The sequence below is a fragment of the Falco cherrug genome, chromosome 6, assembly GCF_023634085.1.
Source record: "Falco cherrug isolate bFalChe1 chromosome 6, bFalChe1.pri, whole genome shotgun sequence".
Lineage (NCBI taxonomy): Eukaryota > Metazoa > Chordata > Aves > Falconiformes > Falconidae > Falco > Falco cherrug.
Window position 1 is genome coordinate 91,212,067 of NC_073702.1, and position 25,229 is coordinate 91,237,295.

The 25,229-nt window shown below is 50.3% G+C and overlaps 3 protein-coding genes across 7 annotated transcripts; 2 read left to right on the forward strand and 1 right to left on the reverse strand.

Annotated features, from left to right (window-relative positions):
* Window positions 1-476: 476 nt before the first annotated feature.
* Window positions 477-14,244, forward strand: GALM (galactose mutarotase). The gene is made up of 8 exons (XM_005436757.4): window positions 477-888; window positions 1,363-1,517; window positions 4,330-4,536; window positions 5,993-6,074; window positions 9,340-9,481; window positions 9,576-9,750; window positions 10,226-10,337; window positions 14,057-14,244. Exons 1-7 carry the CDS (start codon window positions 693-695, stop codon window positions 10,301-10,303), a joined length of 1,035 nt encoding a protein of 344 aa, XP_005436814.2. The 5' UTR covers window positions 477-692; the 3' UTR covers window positions 10,304-10,337; window positions 14,057-14,244.
* SRSF7 (serine and arginine rich splicing factor 7) lies at window positions 12,158-20,565 on the reverse strand. 2 transcript variants are annotated; one of them, XM_055714615.1, is made up of 9 exons: window positions 20,441-20,565; window positions 19,932-20,112; window positions 19,611-19,787; window positions 18,652-18,726; window positions 18,452-18,553; window positions 18,044-18,097; window positions 15,864-15,908; window positions 15,261-15,296; window positions 12,158-14,094 (listed from the first exon to the last, which is right to left on the reverse strand). In XM_055714615.1, exons 1-9 carry the CDS (start codon window positions 20,466-20,468, stop codon window positions 14,040-14,042), a joined length of 753 nt encoding a protein of 250 aa, XP_055570590.1. In that variant the 5' UTR covers window positions 20,469-20,565; the 3' UTR covers window positions 12,158-14,039. The 2 variants fall into 2 exon arrangements, with proteins under 2 accessions (XP_055570590.1, XP_055570591.1); XM_055714616.1 differs by having other exon boundaries at window positions 15,165-15,296.
* Window positions 20,564-25,134, forward strand: GEMIN6 (gem nuclear organelle associated protein 6). Of its 4 annotated transcripts, XM_055714618.1 has the most exons (4): window positions 20,564-20,673; window positions 22,247-22,392; window positions 24,017-24,252; window positions 24,801-25,134. In XM_055714618.1, exons 2-4 carry the CDS (start codon window positions 22,265-22,267, stop codon window positions 24,812-24,814), a joined length of 378 nt encoding a protein of 125 aa, XP_055570593.1. In that variant the 5' UTR covers window positions 20,564-20,673; window positions 22,247-22,264; the 3' UTR covers window positions 24,815-25,134. The 4 variants fall into 4 exon arrangements, with proteins under 4 accessions (XP_055570593.1, XP_055570592.1, XP_014133436.1 ...); XM_055714617.1 differs by having other exon boundaries at window positions 24,017-25,134; XM_014277961.3 differs by lacking the exon at window positions 20,564-20,673 and adding an exon at window positions 20,720-20,965 and having other exon boundaries at window positions 24,017-25,134.
* The last annotated feature ends 95 nt before the right edge of the window (window positions 25,135-25,229 follow it).

Genomic DNA, 25,229 nt, shown 5'->3' on the forward strand with positions numbered 1-25,229 from the left:
CCCTCATGAAAATGTAACAGTATCGAGTTGTAGTGGAGTTGTTCTGCCTTGCAAAGGAGCCCTGCTGACAGATGTCAAAAATGTGCACAGGCATTACTTAAATTAAATTAAATGTTGCTAGGGTTTTCCTTCAGATGGGAATTGCCTGTGAAGGCCTGAGACAGACAGGAAAAGTCAGTATTTAAAAATATTTCGGTTTTTAGTGGCGTTGGGGTCAGGGCCTCGAGAACACGGCACTGAGAGTCACGCCGGGCCAGCAAAGTGCCCGGGGCCCGACCTCCAGCTCTGTCAGCGGGGCCGGGGGGGCGCAGGGGGCGAATTGCGTCCTCAGGCGGGCGGGGGGAGCCCCGGCGGCGCCAGCGCCTCAGGCGGGCGAGGGGAGCCCCGGCGGCCGCTCCGCGCGGGCCCCGCCGCCCCGCCCAGGCGGCCCGGCCCGGCCCGGGGCCCTGAGGGAGCCGCGGCGCCTCCCCCGCCCCAGCGCCTGCCTCTGCGGCTGCGCCCAGCGCCGCGGGGCCGGAGCACGGACGGGCCCCCCGCGCCGGCAGGCGGTCGGGGCCGGAGGTGGCTGCGCCCGGGAGCGGCGCTCGTTGCGGGCCGGCCGCCGCTGTCGCCTCCGCCGCGTCCTTCCCGGCAGGGCCGCAGCTCCCGCCGGCGGTGCTGGGCCCGGGCGCTGGGCCCGGCGCGGGGGCGCCATGACGGAAGTCAGGAGAGAAGCGTTCGGGCAGGTGCCCAGGGAGGCGGGAGGAGGAGCGGTGGAAAAGTTCGTCTTAAAGTCGGACAGCATGGAAGTGCAGGTCCTGTCCTTGGGGTGCATCATCGCCGCTCTGGAAGTGAAGGGCCGGGATGGGGCGTTTTCAGATGTTGTCCTAGGCTTTGACACTTTGGAAGGTGGGTCTAAATCTGTTCCTTTAAAAAAAAAATATACACCAATCAGGCAATTTAACCAGCATTTTCTGGTTTATTGCCACACTGCACGATCTGGTTCTAAGGGTCCCTTCCAAATCACGGGCTGGATAAATACAACTCCTGCTGCCTGTCCTGGGCGCAGCGGTGGCAGGGAACGGGGACATTGGTGTCTCCAGGTTGTGGTGCACCCCTCTAATGGGGTATCCCGGTGTCACACTTTGACGGGCATCAACAGAGGTCTTTTCTGCAGCTCTGCAAAGAATACAGAACCCATCAGGCTGTTTTAATCGAAGACATGCGTGACTAGTGAGCTGTGTGTCCTGCCAAACACCAGGACCGCAGTCACCTATTCAGCACTGGAGGGAAGCTGAGAGACTTCCCTGCAACCGTAGGCGCACCTAGAGACCACCCTTCCTGTCCCCGTCCTGTTTAACTGCATGCTGCTTTTCTGGCCAGGTTACACGAGGAAGCACCCCTTCTTCGGTGCTGTCGTGGGGCGTGTTGCCAACAGGATTGCCAAGGCGAGGTTCGCTGTGGATGGGAAGGAGTATCACCTGTTCCCCAACGATGGGCCCAACAGCCTGCATGGAGGAGCCAGGGGATTTGACAAGGTGAAAACCAGGCTGGCGGGTCCCCGGTGTCCTCTGGCACACAACCTGTGGGGTTTTGGCAAGGGGATATGTCTTCACTCTGATCCTGTAGGATTTTGTGGTGGTCATTGAGTTGAATCAGCTCCCAGAAAGTGCCGTGGGCGCAGGAACCAGGGGAATTGAGACCCCATGAGCTTGCTGGGTTGGCCTCCATTTGCCTGGGTGGCTTAGCAGGGCTCACTTAACGTCATCCTTGGATACCATGCAGAGCGTTGCTGTGCTTCCCCTGCATTACTGCAGCCCTGAGGCCTTGTGAGCCCAGTTCTTACGAGGTTGTCCTGCGATGAAGTGCTGCCTCTGCAGAGCCTGGGCTGGCACACAGCAGTGAGGACCCAGCCTCACGCATGATGGAGGCTCCCAAGGCACCAGCTGCGCCGCCTTTCAGTGGGTGCCGTGGTTGTGCCAGAGTCCAAGGAAAGTTTCCTGGGGTATAGCGATCCTCACAGACTCATTTGCACCTGCAACAGTTTCAAGGCTGTTACTGCCTGCCCATAGCTCCTCCCAGAGTCAGAAGGTCCTGTGTTTGCAGAAACTCGTGTCATTGCTGTTTGCTTTTGATAGCAGTCACAAGTAAGGGGAGAGCAGGGTAATGCTGACAGTTCAGTGCAGTTATTGCGCTACTCCCTTTGATGCTGCTTTCATCCCAGTGGCAGCACACCCCATGTTCTTGCTCTTGACCCACAGCAGCAGGTGACTAGATCAGGCCTGCAAAAAGCCCCAGCATCACTGTGTCCCCTTCCCACGCCCTCCCTGTGATCACCCTAGATAAAATGAGCTTTCCCTGGACCCAGGGCACTCAACTCTTCCTATCTTCTCTGAAGAACTGCTGCTGAAGTCACTACAAGTAGTAAGAGCAGCAGAACATCTCTCTTGAAAGCCTTCCTGATAACCGTGCTGATTGCATAGCAGGCTCAGTAGTCTCTGCTTTCCTGAAGCCTTGGGCTTTCTTGGATCAAATGCATGTGTAACTAGAAAGCCGCTGGTCCACCGTTTCCCCAGAGGAACGCATGTCAATGCGCGATATAGCTGCTTTCTTGGTTAATGTTTTGTTTCATGAAAGGACATCCAGGCTGACAGGGAAAAAGTCACAGTCTCTGGAGAAAAGCTCACTTCTGGGCAGCGCAGTGTGAACTGGCATCGCATTGGGATCAAGTGCTCCTCAGCCTTAGAAAAAAAGGAGTACTGGGGTGACTTGTCTGTTGAACCCCCAGAGAGGATAATTTAGTTTCAAGTTTCTTTATATGCCCTGACCCGCTATGAGCTGGAGCTGAAAACATGCACTCTTTTGCATCTAGGGCTTCCAGACTGTCTTTTGCACATGGGGGAAATGGCTTCCTCTCCTGCCTCTTCCCCTTGCTTGCTGAAGACACACCAGCTCAGTGGGGATGAGGGAGGGCTTTGTATCCTGTGGCCCAGGAGGCACACTTGGGCACCTGCTCAAGACCCCCTCCAGTCAGGAAACGGTCACTGCACAGAGACATGTGGTCAGCCCTAACAAAAACAAGACATGCTGGCTCTTGGCTGTCACTGTCTTGGCTGTCTTGTTGGTTTTTCCTGAACTTGTAGACCTTGGTGCTGTGGTGAGCATGTGGTCTGATGGCCGGGAAGCTTACAGCTATGCCTACATGGCAGCAATATCAGACCATGCTGCTTGGGGATTGGATGGCTTAAGAAAATAACCCTCTTAGATTAAAAAAAAAAGTGCTGCCTGTATGCTTACTGGCCTTTAATAGCTTTTTCTTTGAATAACTTAAATAGAAACTCATACATAAAACCACCGCATCCCCCAGCAGCAGGAGCTGCAGCTGAGCTGCACTCAGTGCAGGGGGACATGCTCCACAGCCTGGTTATCACGTTTGGCACCCTCGGTCCCTGTGTTTGGTGAAAATGTTGGCTTTTGACAAGTGCCCTGAGTTTGTGATCTCTGCATAGGGCATGAAAGGGGTCATCTCAAAAGTGTTATTTGGCCCCTGCCCCTAGATCTGTCCTCTTTGATTAGTCAGTAACTATTCCTCAGGTAGGCACAATGATGATCTGGAGACGGGGCACCTTGCCTCTTGTCAACATCGGTCCTGCGAGGGGCTGAGACATCTGCTTAGCATCAGGTCCACAGCCAGGCTCAAACAGGCTCTCTGGGCAGCTAAATTTACAGTGTGCTGGCTTGTTTCACTTGCCAGCAGGTTTGGCTCCAACAGGGCCCCGGTTTCTGGTAGGGGCAAGAAACGGAGAGGTCCGAGTTCTCTGAATCAGCATTGATGTGTGGATGTATCTGGAAATACACCTAGTGCTATTAAATTAACCCAAGCCCAGACCCTAACAGGAGCTCCCAGTGTGTATTTACACTGTCCTGGAGGCCAGCCCTCAGTTAGCTGAAGGAAGGGCAGCAGCTTGCTGAGGCGGTGTTTCACACCAAGAGATCCGTGGGAGGGGAATAAATCCAGCTGCAGGGAAGAAATCAAATTTGTGGATCTTCTTAGGCGTGGAGTACACAGGCTGGGACAGACTCCCATCAGAGCAGGCTGGTGCTTGTGTTTTCTCCCACTTCCCCTTTTCAGCAAGAGGATACTGGTTTTTAGTCCTTCATAGGGAGAAAAAGATTGGGCTTTTTTCTTTTCCTTCTAGGAGTAAGAGCTGGGAAGATGGTTGAAAGAACCTTTGTTTCAGTGCATCATTCCTTGAGTACCTTTTGTCCCTGGGTTCAGCCCAGCCTGTGGCAAGACAGAAGGGCACGGTGTTTCCCATGACTGTCCCACCCCTGGCATACTCCTTGCAGGTTCTCTGGAGCCCCCAGGTCCTCCCGAATGGTGTCTGCTTCTTCCGGCTCAGCCCTGATGGTGAGGAAGGCTACCCTGGTGACCTGAAAGTCTGGGTGACGTACACGCTTAGCGGTGGGGAGCTGGCCATCAACTATCGAGCCCAGACCAACAAGACAACACCCATCAACTTGACCAACCATGCGTATTTCAACCTTGCAGGGCAGGTAAATGTGGGGAGATGAACCCCATGGGGAGGCACTGTGCAGGGGAAGGAAGCCTGGGGACTCATGGGATGATCCATGGGCTTCCCATGGGATCACTGGGACAAACGTACTGGTCTGGGGATACAGCATGCTTCTGGGGACACAGCGATGAGGGTTTGTCTCTATGCATCATGGGCTGCATGTACCTACAAGCTGGGACAGGACTGAATCACATAGACCTCAACTGAGGACGTTATGCCAGTGTGTCATGAACCCAGACATCCCATCACGAATATTTACTCTCCTTTTGTGTGTAACTGGGGAGTTTCAGTCTCCTCTCATCCCTTGGGAAGATTACAGAGGAGGTGCAGGACTGGCATGCCCTAGTGATGGAATGGCATTCCTTAACTGTCTTCTGTTGGCACTGCTGAGACAACGTACTGAATCCTTGCGTGGCTGGTGCAGCTGAGAGCAGGGCCTGTGGTGCCAGCCATAGCCTGCCACCGAAATACCCAGGTCAAAATGGGGAGGAGAGGCATCACGGAAAGGGCACATGAGGCAGCCAAGGCTGCAGAGCAGAGCAGTAGCAGGGCGGAGAGGGCTCCCGCACGCCACTCCGGGGCCCTGCCAGCTAGGTGGGCACTGTATTCGGCTGCGCTTTAGTCTCATCCTGTTTATAACTGGGCTTGGAGGAAAAGGATTTGAGAAATAAGATGTTGCTGGGCAGAGCAATAGGATGGGACAGGGCAGTCACACTTGGATGTGAGACAAAGAGTCTTAGAAGTGCTAGTGAGTGACATCCTAGCCCCTCCATGCAGGGGGTCTGCTCAGGCTACTGCCCGAGTAATGTCTGTGCAGTTCTTAGTTTACCCTCCATTTGTCTGCCCAGCAGTACAGTAATATCAACACCTGCAGCATGCAACTCAGGAGTGTTTCCAGAGGAATGGGAGACCTATGGGCATGAAATTGCTGCTCAGATTAGACAGTGCACTATGTCCAGGCTCAGCTTTGATCCAGCTCCCCTTCCAGCCCAGCAGGTTCCCTGCCAGCATCCCGAGGCTGTGGGAGAGGAAGAGGAGCGCAACCCCCCACACTGCAAGAGATGAGCCAGGAGGATGTGTTGAACTTCCCCAAACTTGCCTCCTTCCCTTTTTGCCTGCCGCCGTATGCTCAACAGCTGGCGTGGTTTGGCTAGTTGATCTGCAGGGTGGTAGTGCTTGGTGCAAGGTACGAGTTCAGACTGATAGCCTGAGCCCTGCAGGATTTGCAGCTCCTGGGTCCTAGGCAGGCATTTGTCTGTGCTGGTACCATTGTCCTGTGCCCAGGGTCAAAGTGGGATGATGGCCAGGAGGTCCCCCAGGCACTACCAGACCTGCTGTAGCACTGCTGCAGAGAGACACTTCCCGGGTGTGCTTAGGGCTGCTGGAATGGTGGAAGGGCTGCAGCAGGAATCCCAGTATTTCCCATCTTCCTGCAGGGCTCACGGGATATCTACGACCATGAGATTTCTATTGAAGCAGATTCCTACCTGCCTGTGGACGACACCAGGATCCCTACTGGTGGGTGGTGAGATGCTTGCAGCGTGTGGTGGGGACATTTTACAGATGGGTGGTTGTGGGGATGAGGGTACGGTGCTGCCCGGCAAGGGTGGGCACACCAGGGCCCAGGGGACCCCAGGCACAGCGGGGCCCTCCCCCATGGGCACAGTCCCGAAGCACCTGAGCAGAGCAGGCAGAGCCCGGCACTGGTAACAGGGTCCATCGCCAGCCCCAGACCTGGAGAGGGGGGTGAGACAGGGTCCACCCGGGGGCTGCAGGCAGGGGCAGCAGGAGATGGAGCCAGAGGCAAGTGGGATGCGAGGCTGCAGGGTGTGTTCAAGGGGCCCATCCAGGAGACAAGCTACCTATGACACAGGACCAAAACATTTCCCCCCAGACCCCTTTGGCCAGCATTTCCCTGCAGGCCAGTCCCCAGTGCCAGGGAGGGTCACTCAGCGCTTTGAGAGCTGGGATTAACCCGGGCTTTGCCTCTTTGGCTTCCTCTAGCAGTGCTCAGCTTTATCATACTTCTCTACTGGGATTTTCCACATGATGTCAAAGTCTTACTGCCACAGATCTTATTTCCATGAGATCAGCGTGCGCTTAAAGTCCACAGAAAGCAGGAAAATCAGTTTCTTAAGCCTCAGTAAAATGTGGGAGACACAAGCAGCATGCTCCAGGCAGAGGGCTGCATGCATAAATGCGATGGCCCACCAGCACGTGGTCAGACTGCCTGCTGGGGGGGGTGGGGTGGGGGTGGGGGGTGGGGGCAGCTCCCAGGCCCAAGGCTGAGCTCTAGAGCTGCTGGGATTGTTCGTGCTTGGGAGCCTAGCATCATCCTTCCCTGCAAGAGCACAGCTGAGCCATCGGTCCCCTCATCAGGACGGGAGAGCTGAGCTGGTGCTACTGGCTAGGAGGCTGAAGACACAAACGCAGCACTTCTCTTTCCTGCCTTTAATGTCCTGCGTGGCTAAAACAGGAAAGTCAGTTAAGGGTAACGGCATGTTTTCCATGCTAAGCAGGTTAATTAAACAAAGGTGGTATTGCTTCTGACTCCAGCCTCAGTGCAGAGAAGTGAGCTGGCAGCCTCTTGCACCCAGTCTTGATTCAGAGGTTAAAAAGGAGAAAACGGGGCTTTCTAGTTTTCTTCCCTCCCCGCTGCACCCTCCCTCTGCCCCGCTGCTGTTCCTCCCCATAAATGATTGAGCTGCTCAATTAAATAATCTGAACAAGCTGGGACAGGGAATGCCTTTGCCATACCCGCAGGAGGGCCAGCACTGAACACGTGCACTCGGCCATGATCCCGCCGCTAACAAGGGGCGCCTCGCTGGGGGTGGCTTAACTCAACCCTCCCCCTGCGCTGCTCCAGCACCCACTTTGCATTTAGTGTGACTGTGCTGAGTTGCAGTAAGAGTTGCTCAAATTGCAAAATTAATCTGATACAAAGTTTTATTGTTTTTAAGAATGAAAAGCATTATTTAAAAAAAAAAAGAAAAAAGCTGGTTTTGGCTTAACTTTTGAAAAATGTAAAATAGATTAAAATAATCAAAAAAAGCAGACTTCCAGATTTGCTCCTAAATGGTGGCTTTTCATCCAGCCCAACTGGCTTAGAGGAATGGGGACCACCAGAGTTCAGATGCTGCACCACGGCAGGCGGTGGGGGGCACGTGTGCAGGAAGGCTGTGCTCCTGAGTGCAGCTAGTCAGCCCAAGGGAACCTGGGTGTGGGGTGGGATGTGTGCCTGAGGGCTGCGGGAGCTTGTGGGGCGGTTTCTGGTAAGCAGAGGCTCTGCTGGAAATGGCAGGGCTTGTTTTCCTGATGCTCTTGCAGCGCTCCTTTGCCGAGTGCACCTTCTGACATCAGGAGGGAGAGGAAGAGAGCCTCTAAAAAGCAAAAAAAGAAAGAAGAAAGAAAGAAAGAAAGCTTTTCAGCTTTGCTGTCTGCTAAAACCAGGGTTACATCTGTGTGCGTAAACCACAACCACTCTGCATGCATGCATCAGCTTGCACCTGGTCCAGGTGGCTTTTGCTCAGCTTGGTGCAACACGCCTGGGCTCAAGCACAGGACGAGCTTATGGTGGTACCAAACCCATCGCCCTGCTTCTTCCCACTGCTTTCACCATGGAGCTGTTTCACATCTTAATTGTGGCCAGCTTGTTGCCCCTGCTTTTTGCAGTTCCCTCTGGAGTTTTGGATAAATGTAGCCTTTGAAGGTGATAAAACTGTGTATATTCTTAGCCCTGGGGTGAAGATGAGATCTGTGCAATTACTAAGGACAAGAGTCCTTGCATGCGAGGTGTTTTTCCGCCCCACAGCTGAATTCAGTAAATGCACTCCTTTCAGATACAATCAGAAGCCACAGAAGTGTGCTGTTCATCAGGTGGAAGCTGATGTTTCTCAAGGTTTACACAGCAGAACTGGTGCAGAGCTGCAGCTGAGCAGAGCACAGCGCATGGGGCCAGCACCGGGGTGCTGGTGTGCCGCCACCCCCAACACTGCCAGCTGCCTGCTGACCCTTGGAAACCTCTTCCTTTAGAGAGGGGTAGAAAAATATGACTTTAGGGAAAATTCCCCTCTCCTGCCCTTCCTCTCTCACCTCCCCCATGCAAACCCCTTGCCTTTTTTGGGATTGCTGTGTTTTGCGCTGTGTTTTGCACTGTGTTTAGTATGCCTTAGGGTTGTTCTTAGGATGCTATGTCCCCATATCAGGCCTTAAAAAAAGACTTGAGAGAAAATGTTGGTTTTATGGTCTTAAACCTTTTATCCCTGAAATAATGCCTTAGGATGGGAGGGGACTGGCCCCAGCATACAGCCCACATTCACCATCCCAGCAGGTGGGCCATCTTTGTGGCCATCTCACGGACGTTTGTTCAGAGATCTGGGAGGATTTGTTTATTTATTTAGAGAGTATATGTGTATAAATCTTAGGCATATATAAATATTAATAGCTAATAAGTTTTGGGTTTACGTTAATCAGCTTGTATAGTTACATATACAAGCCTCACCTCTTGTTTTCTGGCTCCTTGGCTCTGCTTTGTCCCAGCTAAGCACAGTGGTGTCCCCAGGGGCTGCCAGCGCTGCTAGGGGACAGGGTGGTGATGTCCCAGCCCAAGTCACGGTGGCCACAAGGCAAGCTTGCTCAGAGCAGCTTGCTCACAACAAGACAAGGATCACAAACAGCTTAAAACCCTCAGCTCACCGAAGTGAGGGATCTCAGCCCTGCGTGGGGCCAGTGCCATGGGTGTTGGCTGGCATGTGGGTGACACTGCTGTTCTTTCCCTGCCCAGGGGAGGTGGCTGCAGTGCAGGGTACCGGCTTTGATCTCCGGCAACCCGTGGAGCTGGGGAAGCACTTGCAGAAGTTTTGTCTGGACGGCTTCGACCACAACTTCTGCCTGCAGCAGGCGCAGGCTCGACGCCTCGTGGCCAGGTAGGCTGGGACCCCAGCAGGGGTCTCTCACCATGGGAGCCATGGGGTGCCTACTCGGCCAGCCCCTTGGCATCCTCCACCAGCATCTCCCTAGGGCTCGCCACCTGCCCAGTGGCAGGGCCATGGAGGTTCACACCACCCAGCCTGGCATCCAGTTTTACACCGCAAACAACCTGGATGGCTCCCTGAAGGGCAAAGGCGCTGTCACATACCCCAAGCACTCGGCTTTCTGCCTGGAAACCCAGAACTGGCCTGATGCCGTCAACAAGGTGAACCATCCCCCCACCCCTGGGAGCTGCTTGGGTCTGTGGCAGGGACCATTCCACCACCCCTGCCCTGTCTCTGGGGCATCAAATATGTGAACGAGTCGGTTTGGTGAGGGGGACGCTTTGTAGGCAGCGGAACTGAGGCAGGCACAGGTCACGCCATCCCATAGCATTAGGCAGCGGTCGGCCAGCACAGTGGGGACTGGCCCCGCAGAACCCACCTTCCCAAGGGCATGGGGTCTAAAGCAGAAGAACCCTGCTGTCCTCTCCACAGGACCTGAATTTAGCCAGGAGGGAGGACTGGCCCACCCCGCTAGCCAGTAAGCAACGGGTGGTTAAATGCTGCCATGGGAAGTGCTAAGAGGGGAGCCATGGGACCCTGCCCCAGGAGGGCCGAGGGGATGCAGCCATGCCCTCCTGACTCTTTCTCGTCCCACGGTGTCCTCACAATCACTGACGTGCTGTTGCGTCTCTCCAGCCCCACTTCCCCAGTGCCCTACTCCGGCCGGGCGAGGAATACAACCACACCACGTGGCTCATGTTCAGTGCCATGTGAGGAAAGGGGATGCCGACTCCTGCCTTTGAGAGAGGTAAGTGCCTCTAGCAGGTTAGCCAGAAATCCCACCGGGTGCTGAATGGCACTTTCAAACTACCCTGGGCGATGCATCCCATTTCGGAACTTTTTTCCTCCTCTGTGGTTTTCACCGGTGGTTTGTGCTGGCTTTAACTCTTGGTGCCACCTCTGCTGCTCTCTGGTCTGTGCAAAGCTCTCACCCTCTGTCCAGCCTCACCCTGGGCACTGGGTTTTGTTTTGGAGCAAAAATGCACAAGGAAACACCTTGTTTAAGGATATGGCGTGTTGCAGCTCAAACTACAGCAGGGGAATATCTCATAATATTCTTGTGGAGCACGTGGGAAGGATAATAGAGTTGTAGTTTTTCGTTACAACATCAGCTATTCCTGGCAAAAAGCTCTGAGCCATGCGGGCTGCTGCTCTCCCCCTACCACAGCTTGTTGAAGGGCACCCTGCCCTCCCTGTGCTGGGCAACAGCAGCCCCCACAGCCAGAGCTGCCAGCTGCCAGCAGCACTGCGATGGCATAGGTATGCAGCAGCCACATGGAACAGCTCTGTGAGGGACAGGGTGCTGGGATTGCTGGGATTATCCCAACCAGCTGCCCTCGCTCCTCTGGCTTCACACCTATTTTGAAGCCAGCAGCGATAGCTGCACAGGAGCATCTTCCACGCTATGCCTTGGCTGCTGCAGTGGAGTGGGTGCATCCATAGTCCTGACAGTCCTGAACATACAGCTGCAGGAGGAAAATGATCATCTGTAATGTGTTTACATGTGAAATGCGTATCATCCCCAAAACCCTGTGACACGGGCCTGTCTGATGAAAACCTCCATGTTTCTGAGGTTTCACAAAGAATTGGCACAAGCCAGGAGGATGGCGGTACCTCCGTATTGGGGAGCTGGCACTCCTCTCCCCAGCGACACAGGGGTAGCCGGTGCCCTGGGCCAGGCCCCCACGGAGGCACTGCAGCCTGACTCCCACCTTCTCCTGCCATGCTGCTGGAGGGGCTGCACAGGCCCCGGTGGGTCAGCCGGGGCCTGCAGGGCTCCGAGCACCCTCCCCTGGCTCAGGGCTGCGGGAACAGTCTTGCCCGCAGTGGTTGTGCCTGGCCATTGGGTTTGCAAACGTGGCAGACCCATCACAGTCAGCTCTGCCACCCTGACCCCCGAAAGGAGCGTCCCTGCGATGCCCCGAGCACACGGATGCACACAGCCGTCACACATCAGGTGCTGCAGCCCGTACCAAGGGATGGCATCATTCGCAGAATAGCGCCCGGTGGGTCTGGGCCCGGGAGATGCTGGGCTGCAAACCAGGGGCAGAAGCAGCATCGTCCCTGCGGGCATTGCCCCCCGCACTAGGGACTGCAGGTACGTACCCCCTTGCCCACGGCAGCCCGGCTTGCGCAGGGGGCGCGCACCCACCCCAGAGGGCAGCAGCAGCCCTGCACACACCGCCGTGGCTGGGCAGCTTGCCTAAGAGCTCACCAATAGCACATAGCCCTCGGTGAAATCCTGCCAAACCGGGGCAAGAGCTGGAGCTGCCAGGCTGCTCCAAGGGTAGTGACAGGGGCTGAGGCAGCACAGCCACCCTCGGTTTTGGTCGCCAGAGGACAGTGGGCTTGGCACTGCTCCCTCTGCGCCTGGAAGCACTGGCTGACCCTTGTAACGGCCACAGCCGCAGGCAGGGCCAGCCCTGCTGGTGCAGCCCTGCCTCCTCGCTCAGGTCCTCGCTGCTGAGCCTGGGCTTAGAGGAGCCCCGGTCCCCTTACAGGAACCCCAGGCTCCTCTGCTCCATCTTCCAGTGTCTCTGGGTACTGAAAAACAGGTACCAGTACAGCTGTCATTAGTCTGCAGGTTTATTGTGGAGTAGGTTTGCCCTAAGAGTACAGAAGAGAAAAAAAGCTGATCAAATTCCAGAGCAGTGGCGTACACGTGCCTCTCACCAGGTACTATAGACCAGGCAGGGAACACACAACCCACAAATATTCCAAACGCAAGTCACAGGCTTTGGGCACGTCTGCTGCATCATGCAGGGCAACGTCTGCGTCACTGCCCTACTCTCCCATTGTGGCGGCGATGGAGTTTAATGGGTATTGCCAGAACACGGGTCATTGCAGCCGGCAGATGAAACACTAGCCCCCAGCGCTGAGCGCGGCGGGAGCAGCCGGGCACACACCAAGCACCACAACAGTTACGACCAGGCATGAAGGCCAGACAGTGCTGCAGCATGACAGCGTGCTCGGAACCTGGGCAATTTACTCATACACTGAAAAAGCTCCATAAAGTCATTGTTAACAGGAAACCCGTTTTTGGAAAATCATGGCTAACCCAAGGTGTGACCAGTTAACCTTGTAAATTTATTTTTTTTTTCATTTAAGACGCTCTGCTGTGGTTTACACACGGGAAGCAAACTGCCACAATAGATTGCGTAAGCCCAAACAGGGTCGACTTTCCATTTCAGTGCGTGTTTCCTGCTGGCCGAATCTGGCCTTTATTTCTACTAGATAACCACTTGCAGTCAAAAAATGTTTGCTTTTTTTTCCCCCTACACCTACCCATTAGTTTGTTCACAGTCTAACATTATTTCCAGTCTTTTGCTGTGATCTGTTGTCAACAAAGTGCCTTTATCATGCAATTCTTGACTACAGAACGAGGACAAACACAGAGTTTGACATACCTATACACAAATAATTAATCCTGCAATTGCGTGTGTATTTGCAGTAGAAAATTAGGTTAATTCAACAAAATCATCTCCAGGATCTGGGCTACTTTAAAACCGTACCAGTTTCTGGAAAGCAGGTTAGAATTCCTGAGGTCAGCTGTGAGTCTTTCACTTTAAGGAGGAAAGTTTGAGTGAGCTGCAGAAAGACTAATAACCGCTTATGTTTGCCTCTCAAACACATTTTCTTAAGGTCCTTCAGAAAGTAGGTCAGAAGACCTTAACGTCTTCCTTCAAAAAGGAAAACGTCTTGAGACATTTTAAGGAATTTTCTTTATATTAATAGCCTAAAGGACTGAAAAATGCAACAAGCAAAGGTAGCAAACATCAAGCTATTATTAATTCCTATTACATTTAGAGGTTTCTGCAGATGTTACTAATTTAAAAAGATGTCAGTGTTTTGAATAAAAGCCCATCCTTAAATTTCTGGGCATCTGATATTGCAACTAGTCAAGTGCCAGACAGTAAGCTTTGCAGAATAATCAGATCACGGAGAAAAAAATCAATGGCATATGCAAGTTTTTAGCCACCTGCAGACAGAGATGGATTTTAAACTCCATTTCAAAGAAAGCAGAAACTGATCCTTTCACCAAAGACCATTCAACAATAAACGTGGAAAGTGACTAGTTTGAGAAGACACCGATATTAGTCATTCCCATTTTAGACATTTTTCATCCACGTTACATGGCACACAGCTAAAATTACCCAAATGTTAACAGAAGCAGCAGGGTTACTAGAGAAGTTTTAGTTAAAAATACACATTTTATTTCAATGTGCCAATAAAAAAGTCCCACATTTTCATATCACAGGAAGTTAATTCATACAATAAAAAGAGACCTGCGCTAGTCTATTGGTGTGACTAACTCAGAAGACCCAGATCATGCCAAATTTTAGTTGATATACTCTTCTATCTACATTCTTACATTTACAAAGACACCACAAAATCCCTTATAATAATGTAAGCAAAATAACTTTCTTCCTAAAAGATTAACTTCATAACTTTAATCCATTCTTTCAGGACTTGCACTTCTTTGAGGGCTTCCTGATGGTGAACGACTGAAAGGAAAAGAATTCACAGTTAACATTGCAGTAATCATTTGGGATTCAGAAATACAGGAAAAATCAACAGGAGCATACCTAGAGTACTCCGGTACACTTTAAGCACTACTTTTTAATAAAATAACGAACCACTATTGACAAAGTTAATGGGTTGATGATTTTATGTTAGAGATAATACTTTTTTTTTTTTACTTTCACATTTTTGCATTTCTCTACTGTTATTTTTATAATACAATTTAAATGTGATCACTGTAAAGTCACCTAAAGAGTACTACTAATAGTGCCCTTCATGGAGGCAGGATAATTCCTTCGCTGTTCTGATACAGCAGCTTCTCAAAACCTATTATGGTGCTCACTCAGCATTTATGAGCCTTTATTATAAGGTCCCTTGTGATTGTGAGGTTAGGCTGCATACAGCCACGTTTTTAAATGAAGAAAACCTAAGTATAGAAATTTGTGGGGGGGGAGGCGCGGAATAAAAGAAGCAACTTGCAGGACAGAAAGATCTCCAAGGCAAGGGACACATCATGGCAGGTCTACTGCTATTCTTACTAGGATATATCCCCTCCCACAGATCCTGAGCGCTGGAGTTTTAGAAATGAATTATGGGAAATCAAACTAGGGGAAAAAAAATGCTGCCGATTCTGTCCCTACACATATATGCATACACACATACAGAGATAATTATTCACCAACTTATTGCGGGGGAAAAAAATAATCTGAGTAACAGCAGTCAAAATAACACTTCTTCCATTTCTGACTGCTATGCCAGTTTACTCCACTCTAAAACCCGCAGTGAGACTGGGGAAGATAATGAGACTCAGAGCTGATTCCCACATTTATTCTGTGCTTTAAGCTCTTTGAGCTCACCAGTAGGAAGTCTCTGTGCAATAAAACTGTTAGTGAACTGAAATGAACACAGGAGCAGACAAAGACAAGACGTAACGCTGCTACGTAACCAGTATCCCAAGGAATTATTACTACATATCTATTACCATACATAAAACCACAATCACAACATTATTTCTGTTGAAGAGATCTCAGCAAAATACCTTTCCAGTATTTACCTACAAGCAGCAGTCAAACTCCTCAGCAGAGATCACTGCAGATACTAAAATGCCAGCTCTACGAAGTCTATGTTACTATTAGGGAGATCAACATACCTTCTCTTTGGAGATGGTGATCGGGACTTTGACCGACTGTCAAAACAGAATATCATCAATGCGGCTTAAAGATCAAACGGAACTTTTATATTCAAAAAAATAAGCATCCTAGACAGCAATGGAATTGTTATGGGAATCTAGCCAGAAGCTCTTTGAAACAAAAAAGTTTTCAAATCAACTTTTACTCTGACAGGGATTATCAATTCATGTAACATGGAGATTAATTTTAAGCAACTGTCTTCCATAGAAAAACAGGAAAACAAGGGGTAGTACTGAGGTGAGGCTTTGAGAAAAGAAACATTATCACAGATTCCTCCTGTTTTATCAATAGCATTAATAAAACTGAAGCCCTTTATCTGAAGAAAAATGTAACAGAACCGACCATAAAGACACAAAAAAATCAGTACGATGTTGGAAACTACAAAGAGTTAATGAACACATTCCAAATAGCTGCAGAGGAAATTGAGTCATCTCTGTCACACCACAGATTAGCTGGGCACCATGTTTGGGGCATTTTTTTCTAAAGGACCAGGCCCCATTAATCATGCAAACCTGATACTGAATTCTAGATGCTACTGCAGGCTTTATCTGTGTTATGCTTACCTCTTAGCCGGTGAACCAGATTTTGATCTGCCATGAGACCTAGACCTACAACAAGAAAAATCACAGCTCAGCAGGGAGGGTGGTAGCATGCCTGTTCCCACATTTGAGACAGCAAGATTCACACTAAATGTGTAAGAACCGTCATAATTGAACAGGCAGAATCTTGCAAGTGTCCAGGGCTTTTCCCACTAAGTTTCAGAAGAAAGCTTTTTAAATGGATGCTGCACATGTTGCTCTGTACTTTGGTCCCTGGCGGATGACTGCTGTTTGCTGACGCAGGTGGAAGGAATACATGAACAACCCCAATCCTGACCAGTACTTTCACAAAGCTAATAAAAAGCCATGCTCTGAAGTTGCAAGTTTTATTAGGCCTGAGTGACATCTACCACTGTGGTTGGAACTGGCTGCAGGTGGCATGCTTCTGCAAGTATCTCCTCAGTGCATTCCTCTTATGTATGTGCTTGCTCAAAATACTCTTTTAAAAAAACTGTCTGAAATTAACCCTTGTGAAAACTCTCAAAAATGTCAAGTCTTTGAGGTAAGACTGCTGCACCATAATAACACTAATACTACCTAAAAGAATAACTGACATTTTTACATTCCCAAAGGAAGTGTTCAACTTCCCACATCCAAGACTTTCCAGAACAACTTCCAGATGTACACTGTGATGCTGTCAAAGCAGCGAACATCATGTAACAAGTCAGCCTGTCTTCCTCATGAACCAAGAGCCTGTCTCTGGGCACTATGCATTCCTTTGATTCTTCTGTGAAGAAACCATCTTTCAATTGCCTTGTGGAGTTGAACAGTGACTTCTTGGAGTTAAGCACTGCTACTTTGCCACTTCTCTGTTCTGGTACATCTGTAATTTCCTCTGCCGTGGTTACTTAATCTCTACTTACAATGAAAGCTGTCACACAACAGAGATTAGAAATTTCACTAAAAGCATCCGTTACACTGCAGAAAACCATCCTGGTACTAAAAAAAAGAAAACAACGGTAGTAAAATCAAGATGTTTTTCTCTTCGAGAGCCTGTTGACTGGGGCTGTTTGCTGTTCATCACTGACAGTGTGAACAGTGATGAGCCATGATTAAGTCATGTTGGAACAACTGGTATTAAAATTCAAGATATTTCAGCAACAGTTAAGAGAAAGCGTACCTGATCAGTGAAAGGCACTGCTCTACCGCCTCAGGGAATTTCCCTGCTCTTTTTACAAGCTTTGGGACAGTTTGTGTGAATTTCTGCTCTTAACTAAGCCACACCTGGTCTTCATCTCTCTGTTCCCTAAAAACTCCCATCATTACTTGCTGTTCCACCCTCAGAAAAGGCCACCACCACCTTTCGGCACCAAACCTTTCCGTGTTTCTTCACAGTTTACTACTACGTTACTTATTTCAAAGAGCAGCCATCAAACCAGAACAGTAAGCCCAGGAACAGGCGGCAGCAAGAGCGGTACCATCTCCTTCAGGACAGAACTTCAATTTGATCTTGTTCTCCTACAACAGCTTGTTGGGGACATCCAATCAACCTGTATCAGCCAGGCTGCCTGGACAAGGTTGCACAAAGCACAAGCTGCATTCACTTACTATGGAAGGTTTAAGCCTCAACTTAAGAGAACAAATGACATCCTGTGTTCCTTTAAAACTTGGTCGTCACCCGTGCAGCATTTTTTGTTGGTACAAAATAATTCCGACAGATGTTTATCTCAAATTTAATTCAGCTCCTGCAGGCTGACACTTTGTTATTTGACAGAGCTGGAAACAGTTGTAACACTCACAGTACCAGCACATGCATGAATGCTTTAACATGCTACCGGAAGGGCATCCTGATTTCTGGCAAATACTGGGAAGAATCCACAATCTCATGTGTGCTAAACACAGAAGAAGAAAAACCCCAATTTTTCATATTAATTCTAAATGTTTGCAACATTAGCTGGTAACGCAACCTGATTAAGTACTTAAAACAGTACTTGTGATGACTATCGAGACCTGGGTATTAGTTATACGTAAAACAATAAAAGGAGAAAAAGCAATCTGCTGCACTGCTTTTTAAAATTACGGACCCCTAAGTTGGTGGAGAGAAAGCAACAGCCTTTTCTGAAAATCTTAACAGTTGTTAGAAAGTCTAAACAGACTTTTAAGCAGCTTTTACTAAGTGTCCGCAGTTACGGAGCAGATCTTACCTGCTTCGAGGCCATGTAACAGATCTGGATCTAGATCGGGATCTTGATCTAGACCTGAAATAAAAAATTAATTAAAAAAAAATAAAAATTGAAGAAGTCAGCTCAACCAGAAGTGACAACAATTACAGTGCTATGTTAAATTTAAAACCTACACTTATATCACTAGATATTTCGGACATCAAAAATCATCATGCGACACACAGCTATGCAAGCTCTCAAAACTAAATATATTACCATGCCTGTAAATTAAACAAGGATTATCAGAAACCTTTTAAAGCATGATGAAGTCTGATTTATAGAGGTCAACACCTTTCAAAGTCTACTATCAAATACCTTTTTGAATCTGTTAACTAAACGAAAAACAACAAAACCAAAGCACACAGACTATTAAAAGTTACCACTAATTACCTTGATCTCTTCAAGGAACCTGATCGGGACCGGCGGGGAGACACAGACCTAGACCTACGAGGAGAAATGGACCGAGATCTACGATAGGAAGCTGACCTGGACCTGCAAAGAAGCCAATGAAAAGAGTTGTAGCTTTTAAAAAGCACAGCTTTTCTGAAGCAGGAGCTGCAAAGAGGAATGAAAGACAAACTTAAGCCCACCTCCTTCCACGACTCCGACTACGCGACCGAGAATATCTTCTTCCTCGGGACCTTGAACGAGATCTAGACCTGGACCTGGTTTTAGGTTAGAGAAAAAAGGTATCAGCAAACAGCTGCAGCAACCGGTGCACGTGAGGCCCTGCTGAAGTCAAAACTTATTTCAGACAACTAAAGAACTAGCATCTGTCAGTTGGAAAAATCTCTGGGCCTATTTTTCTCGAGCATTTTACTACCTAGAAAAATGTTAAAAGCTGAATTACATTGCAGAATTACATTAGAATAGAAAACACTGTAATGCGTATTTAAAATAAACCTTGCAAGTTTGCAGGTCGACCCTCTTTGGCCCAAGGTCTAGCAGATCTAGACGATCTAGAAGTATCTATAGCCGATCGCTGCATCTAGGTGTTCTCTTCAATCTAACGACGATCAAACTGACAGCCCAATGAGCCAGGGTGAGGCTTGATTGACGCAAGAAGATTTTTCTAGGTGGGAATGTGGTCAATCTGGTGTTCCTCTTTCTAAACCGGAGGGGGGCCCCAATTGAAAGCCAAATTTACTGTTACGGCGATCACCGTCTCAAATTTTCTGCCCTTAAAGAATAAGGTGAAGCTACGTGTAGATGGCTCGAGGGGATCTGGCCTCTTATGCTGATCACCTCAAGGTCTAGGAGGATCTTAAGTGTCGGATTTGCAAGGCGCCTCAGCATGAAATCTTAAGGCTCGTGACATTCTGAATCAAGGCGACTGACTCAAACGAAGAAACCTGAAAGGTTTTGACCAGGTTGATTATTAAAATATTAACATTTGATAGAAATAGCAACAAATTGTAATATACACCTATACATTTATTCTAGCGTTAAAACTTTAAAGAAAACTGGCGTAACATTCTGTTCTTTGCTAACAAGAGCTACGCAAAAGTGAACTGGCGAGGCAACCCAGCCGCTCCGGCCCCACACGTACCTGCTCCTCCTTCGGCGACTATAGCGGTGACAATCATAGGCATAGTGGCCTTTCTCACCACACTCGTAGCACCTGTCGTTGGGGTCAAAGGGGCGCCGCGCAGGAGGCCTGTCGTAGCGGGAGCGACGCGGCATCCCCGTCGACACTTCCACCCTCACCCTCGAGCCGCATATCACCCTGCAACAAGTCCGCGACGGCTCTGAGTTAGCTGCTACTGCTTATGCCAGAGCTACAACGAGAAGGACCAGAGGGAAAGCCCCAGTCTCTCTCTGGTTTTAAAATGGGCTGCAGCTGCTGCGAACACCTGAAATGCACACGTACTTCCCGTCAAGTCCACGGACGGCATCTTCAGCGTCCCTCGGGTCTTCGAACTCCACGAAGGCGAAGCCCGGCGGGTTCCTCGCGATCCACACGGTTCTCAGGGGCCCGTAGTAGCTGAAGGCTCTCTCCAGCTCGCCCTTGCCCGCCCCCGTGCCCAGGTTGCCCACGTACACCTTGGTCTCTGCCGGGAGGGAAGCGCGGTCAGCGCCGGAGCTGGACGAGGCGACGCAGGCAGCGGCGCCCCCCCCCGCGCCGCCATCTTGTCGCCGGGCCCGCTCCCGCCTTCCCCACCGCGAGCGGCGGCACGCGCGGCCGCGCCCCCTCCCCCACGGCCGCCGACGCAAGATGGCGGCGGCGGCTACAACGGCGGTGGCAGCCGCCCGGCCTGGCCTCCCACCCCGCGCCGCCTCGACCGCCGCGCCGGCCGCCCCCGCCGCAGCCTCCCCGGCCGCAGCTCCCCCTCCGGCCCTCCGCTCCCCCCGCCGCCACCGCCCGCCGCGAGCACCCACCGCCTCCGTATCGCCCGTAGCGCGACATGCTGACGGCTCCGCCGGCCGCCCCTCCGCGCACGCGCCGCCGCCGCGCGCCGCCCGCCTCCCCCGCGCGCCTCGCGCATGCGCCCGGCAACGGCGGGCTGCGGCCGGGGGCGCCTGAGGGGGCCGGCGCGGGGCGGCGCTGCGTCCTGCCCGGGAGCGGCCGTGCTGCTGGGCGGGCCCCGCGGCGGCGGCGGCGGGGCCGCGAGGTGGGTGAGCGGGCGGGCGGGCGGGCGAGACAGTGGCCGGCGGCGCCTGCGAAGGGCCGGTTCCCCGCTCCCGCCGGCCGGCGGCGGGAAGGCCCCCAGGCGAGCGGTAGCGCTCCTCGGGCCGGCGGAGCGGCCGCGCCTCGTGCGCTGCGCCCTCACGGCTTGCTCCGCGCCGGGGCCGCGGGCAGCGCTGCTGCGGGAGCAGCCGCACCGCTTCGTGACCCTGACTGCGGGTGTGCTTGCGGTGGGAGAGCAGTAGTAGCTGCCCGCGGTAGTGGCCGGGATCCCTAAGGTACGGCTTAGATAACAGGATAAGAAAATTATTCAGGTCTTCCTGGTTCAGAACAACTTGGTAACTGCGCTGGCAACAATGGAGAAGATAAAATGCAGTAGGGACGGAGGCTTGCCAGGAACTGAAACCGAAGACGTTTGGAGTATTTTGCTCAGAAAGACACTTTGAACAAACCGCCCTCCAGGCTGCGGCCCAGAAGGGGACCAGTTTAGGAAGCCCTTGAGGCAGTAAAACTGTAACTGCGTTCCACATGTAAATACAGGAAGACAAACCACCGTCTTTCCACTGTTCCTTCAAACGGAAGCTAAGATTTCCCATTGTGTTGCTTGCTCTCATAGTGAAGATAATTAGATTTGCTAATCCCTGCTTTCTAATAAACTATTAACTCCGAAGGAAAACAGTACAGCACAAGCCGTTTATAAATCATTTTCCATAGGACTGTAAAGTTGAAGTTCACAAAAAAAATAATAGAAATTACCTCCTTAAGCTTGGGAAATAAGACTAGCTCATTTGAGAGTCTCGGTATTTTTTCTGTTAACGCTCGCAGGACCGCCGCGTGCTTGCCCCCGCCGAACCGGGTGCAGAGTTACAAGAGCGGGTTTCGCGGGGGTGACACCGAGCTGCTCAGGGCAGAACCCGGGCGCAAACACCTGTGTTTTCCGCAGCAGGGCGCGGCGCGGCCGGGAGCCAGGCTCGGCGGTCTGGGCTCGCCTGCGGGGCCGTCCCCGTGGCCGCGGCAGGGCGGGCGGGCCCGCCCCGGTGCCGCGCGGGTGAGCGGGGGCTGCTCCCGGCGGGGGGAGCGGGGCAGCGGGCCGCCTCCAGCGCCTGTGCCGGGGGGGTGCGGGATGGCGGCAACTGTTGCGCGGCCCCGGCCGGAGCCGGCCTGCCCGCCGCCCGCAGAGCGGAGACGGGGCCGGGGCGTGTAGCGCCCGGGCCTGGGTGCGAGGGACGTGCCGGTACGTGGAACAAAACTGCCGAGGGGCGGGGATCCCGAAGGTTTTGTGCGAGGGCAGAGCGATAAATGGGGTGTTTGGAGCAACGGGAAGGGGGACAGTCATTTCTGAGGCTTCGCCATGTGCCTTTAAAAGCAGGCAAACTGGGTGGGAAATTGCAGAGCTGCAGCAAATGCAAACCGCCTCTGTGAGCGTTTGCTTTTAAAAAATGCCATTGGTGCTTAGGACGAGTGGAAGATCTTCACCTGGAGGCAAACTCGGTTCTGAAGCAAAGGGCAAAGCAAAAGGATTCGTTGCTTCTCCAAATTGATCTCTGGGTATTTTCTAGGTTCTGGACATAGGAAATATGAATGACTGGCAGAAGAAAACCCCTCTAGACTGGGAAACGTATCTGAACAAAATGGTGAAAGTTGCTGCAATTGAGAAACATGAATATGAAGGATGGGTCTTAACAGTTGATCCCATTTCTGCCAGGTAAGTACCAAAGCTTTTTTTTTTTTTCTGTGAAGCTAAGAGAAAACAAGTTTTTCAGGAACACAGAAGATCTCAAGACTGAAGTAAACTTTTTTGGAGCAAAAACCATGTTGAGGCTGCATGCCTCGCTTTTTTAGTTGGCAGGGCCTAAGAGAAAGCAATGTTGCAGTTGATGAGGCCAGTTCACCCAAGTCCACTTTGATCTCACTCAAATGACTGGTAAGTTTGGGGAATGGAAAATACCAGAATTCGTGCTGACATTATTGTGGACCTGAGGTTAGTACTTTAGTCCTAATAGGTGGATACCTTTTAATAATATACAAAGCCCTGCTTCACAAAGACAGCAGGAATGTTCTTAATGCTTTAGGTGTTGAAATCCTTATCCTCTGTCCAAAGTTCTCACTTGCCCTGCTTTCCCCTACAGCCTGGCACCCATGAGGGTGTCCTGGCTGCTTTGGAGAGGAAGCAGAGAAATTGGCAAGGGTATTGGACAGAAAGTGGCACCGCAGTTCTCAAGTGAGTAGCTTCAAAGCAGAGTTTGAAAGGCAGAACATACCAGGGAATTGGCAGAAATGTGGCTCCTTGCTGCCAGAGCCTTTTCATACCTTTTTGGTTGTGAGCTTGTACATGAGCACAAGGAGGCTAGAAACTAAAACATCCGGTTTCTGATGTGTTTCAGAAGAATTGGATGTTGCTTCAACCCTGAAGTAGCTTCGATACTTAGGTTTTCTCTTGGAGTCGGTTATCATTTTGGTAAGAAAGGTACATGCAGCTGCGAGTGATTCTGGGGATGGCCAAGACTAAACCCAAGGCTTATTTCACTGTGCATTTCCCAGAAAGTCCTTACATCCACTAATGGTGGCAACAAGCGGATTAGAAAAATGCTGGCATCAAATTCTGGAATTTTTCTTCCCACAAGAGGAAGAAAGTGGTTCCTAATCCTCTTCATTGATACATGGGGAAAAAATCCTAGAAATATAACAAGCTGCCTTCCTACCTGTATTTTAGGACTTCTGGGATGTAAATGCCCTTGGTAAAAGACCAGACTGCTACATGAGTCTCAACGTGCTGTGGTGTGTTCCCATTGTAATACTCAAGCTAGAGTTTTCGATTAAGAAACTAGTAATGCTAACTTAAAAATACATAAAATATTTTAGTAATCATCAATAATTAAATATTAGTAATTTGTCATTAAAAGGTTCTGATGTTGTTAGCTGCCACCATTGCCTTTGGCATTCAAAGTGCTGAATGTATGAAGGTATCATTGGTTTTGAATGTTGGAAGACTTAATGTTCTTCAGCAAGGTTGGGAATACTGCGCAGAAATACTTAGATTCCTAACACTGATTTTAATGTACCCTTTGCATTTTTAAAGTCACGTTCTGCTTGAAAGTATCTAGCGTGGTTTCAAGTTCAAGGCCAGAAGTTACCTGCAAAGCCTCACATTTTCAGTATTTTAAGGGTATGGCAGCATGCTTTTCGGGAAAAGAGGTGGATATGCAACATTGTCTAAATGTCTGGGTTGTGCTGATGGTAATGAGCACTCATCTCGAAGAATCTTGGCCTGTTTCCTCAGTCTTCACTTAAGTACAGTGACTCACACATTATCCTTCTTTCCTTGCCAGTATTGTCCTTGCAACATTCCTGGAGAATGAGAAGGTGTCCATATCTGTTGTCTTGGGCCATGCTGTCCAGGAGGTCAAGATACTGAAAGAAGGGGACGATGAAATGAAGCAACGGCTTGCTGGCATATTTGCACCTGAAGAAAGCAAAGCCTACAGCCCAGCGGAACTTGAAAAGAGGAAGAATGACTTGAAGACTTGGCTGGAAGCAAACCACATCCCTGTAACAGAGCAACAAGGTGAATCGGGAAGAATGCTGTGTGTGGCGGGGGTATTAACTATTGACCCACCATATGGCCCAGAAGAGTGCAGCAGCTCCAATGAGATTATTCTGTCTCGGGTTCAAGGCTTGATACAGGGCTACCTTGAAAAACAGCAGTGATGTGTAATGTTTAAAGCAGTTGTCTTTGGGACTATGTCTACCTGCCCTATTATAGGAACTGTTCTGGGTATCAATATACCACTGTTTGCAAAAATGCTGAGTTTAGGTACTTCTGTCTGATTTTTGTATGTTGAGAACAGGATAAAAAAAGCAGTATTAACTAAAAGCATGAAGCATTTTCTATGCACTATTTTTTATTAAAAGCAAGCCACTGGATAATGATGATGTATTGAACTGATATATTAGTTTTATAAATATTTTTTATAACAGTATTGTGAAAGATGATACATGATAAATGTCAAACTGTTTTCCTCTGCCTTTAATTAATTATCTAGTGGTGCAGGCATGTTTGTTCAAACTGCTTTTGAACCAGAATTTGAACCAGAATTTTATTTCTTTTTCCAGAAGGAGAATTGTGACACTTGGACTTACTAAACCAGATGAAAGATGTTCAGAAAGCTCCCCCCCCGGTTCAACTGTTCTCCTGTTTTAGAATGTAAATTATAATGTAGGTCCATATTTGTAAAATGATTAGGGAAAGTTAGCAGGCAAATAGGGAATGTTTTTAAAACCTGCTATCTGTATTTGTTATTTTAGAGCAGCAGTGTATTGATTTTTCTATCCTCTTATGAAATAGCACCAAAACACCTTCAGCGTGCTCAAATGCATTTGAAAGCTGTGCCTAACCTGCCCTCCTCATTCCTGCTGTGGTTTATTTAAAAATACTTGGGATTAGTCATATTCATGCTGATTTTTCTTAACAGCCCTCTGCCACTCACCCGGTTGCATCTCCCGGCGGCGGGTGGGTGCCGGCGGGCCGGTGCTCACGGCCTG

What these genes read in the sequence shown, in the direction of transcription:
- GALM (XM_005436757.4), top strand. Translation starts at nt 693, where the DNA reads ATGACGGAAGTCAGGAGAGAAGCGTTCGGGCAGGTGCCCAGGGAGGCG. An exon ending in ATTTCAACCTTGCAGGGCAG is followed by an intron (nt 4,537 to 5,992) that starts GTAAATGTGGGG and finishes ATCTTCCTGCAG; the next exon opens with GGCTCACGGGATATCTACGA. An exon ending in GCTCGACGCCTCGTGGCCAG is followed by an intron (nt 9,482 to 9,575) that starts GTAGGCTGGGAC and finishes GCATCTCCCTAG; the next exon opens with GGCTCGCCACCTGCCCAGTG.
- SRSF7 (XM_055714615.1), bottom strand. Translation starts at nt 20,468, where the DNA reads ATGTCGCGCTACGGGCGATACGGAGGCG. An exon ending in CTACGGGCGATACGGAGGCG is followed by an intron (nt 20,113 to 20,440) that starts GTGGGTGCTCGC and finishes CCCTCCCGGCAG; the next exon opens with AGACCAAGGTGTACGTGGGC. An exon ending in AGTCGCCGAAGGAGGAGCAG is followed by an intron (nt 18,727 to 19,610) that starts GTACGTGTGGGG and finishes ACCTAAAACCAG; the next exon opens with GTCCAGGTCTAGATCTCGTT.
- GEMIN6 (XM_055714617.1), top strand. Translation starts at nt 22,265, where the DNA reads ATGAATGACTGGCAGAAGAAAACCCCTCTAGACTGGGAAACGTATCTG. An exon ending in GTTGATCCCATTTCTGCCAG is followed by an intron (nt 22,393 to 24,016) that starts GTAAGTACCAAA and finishes TTTCCTTGCCAG; the next exon opens with TATTGTCCTTGCAACATTCC.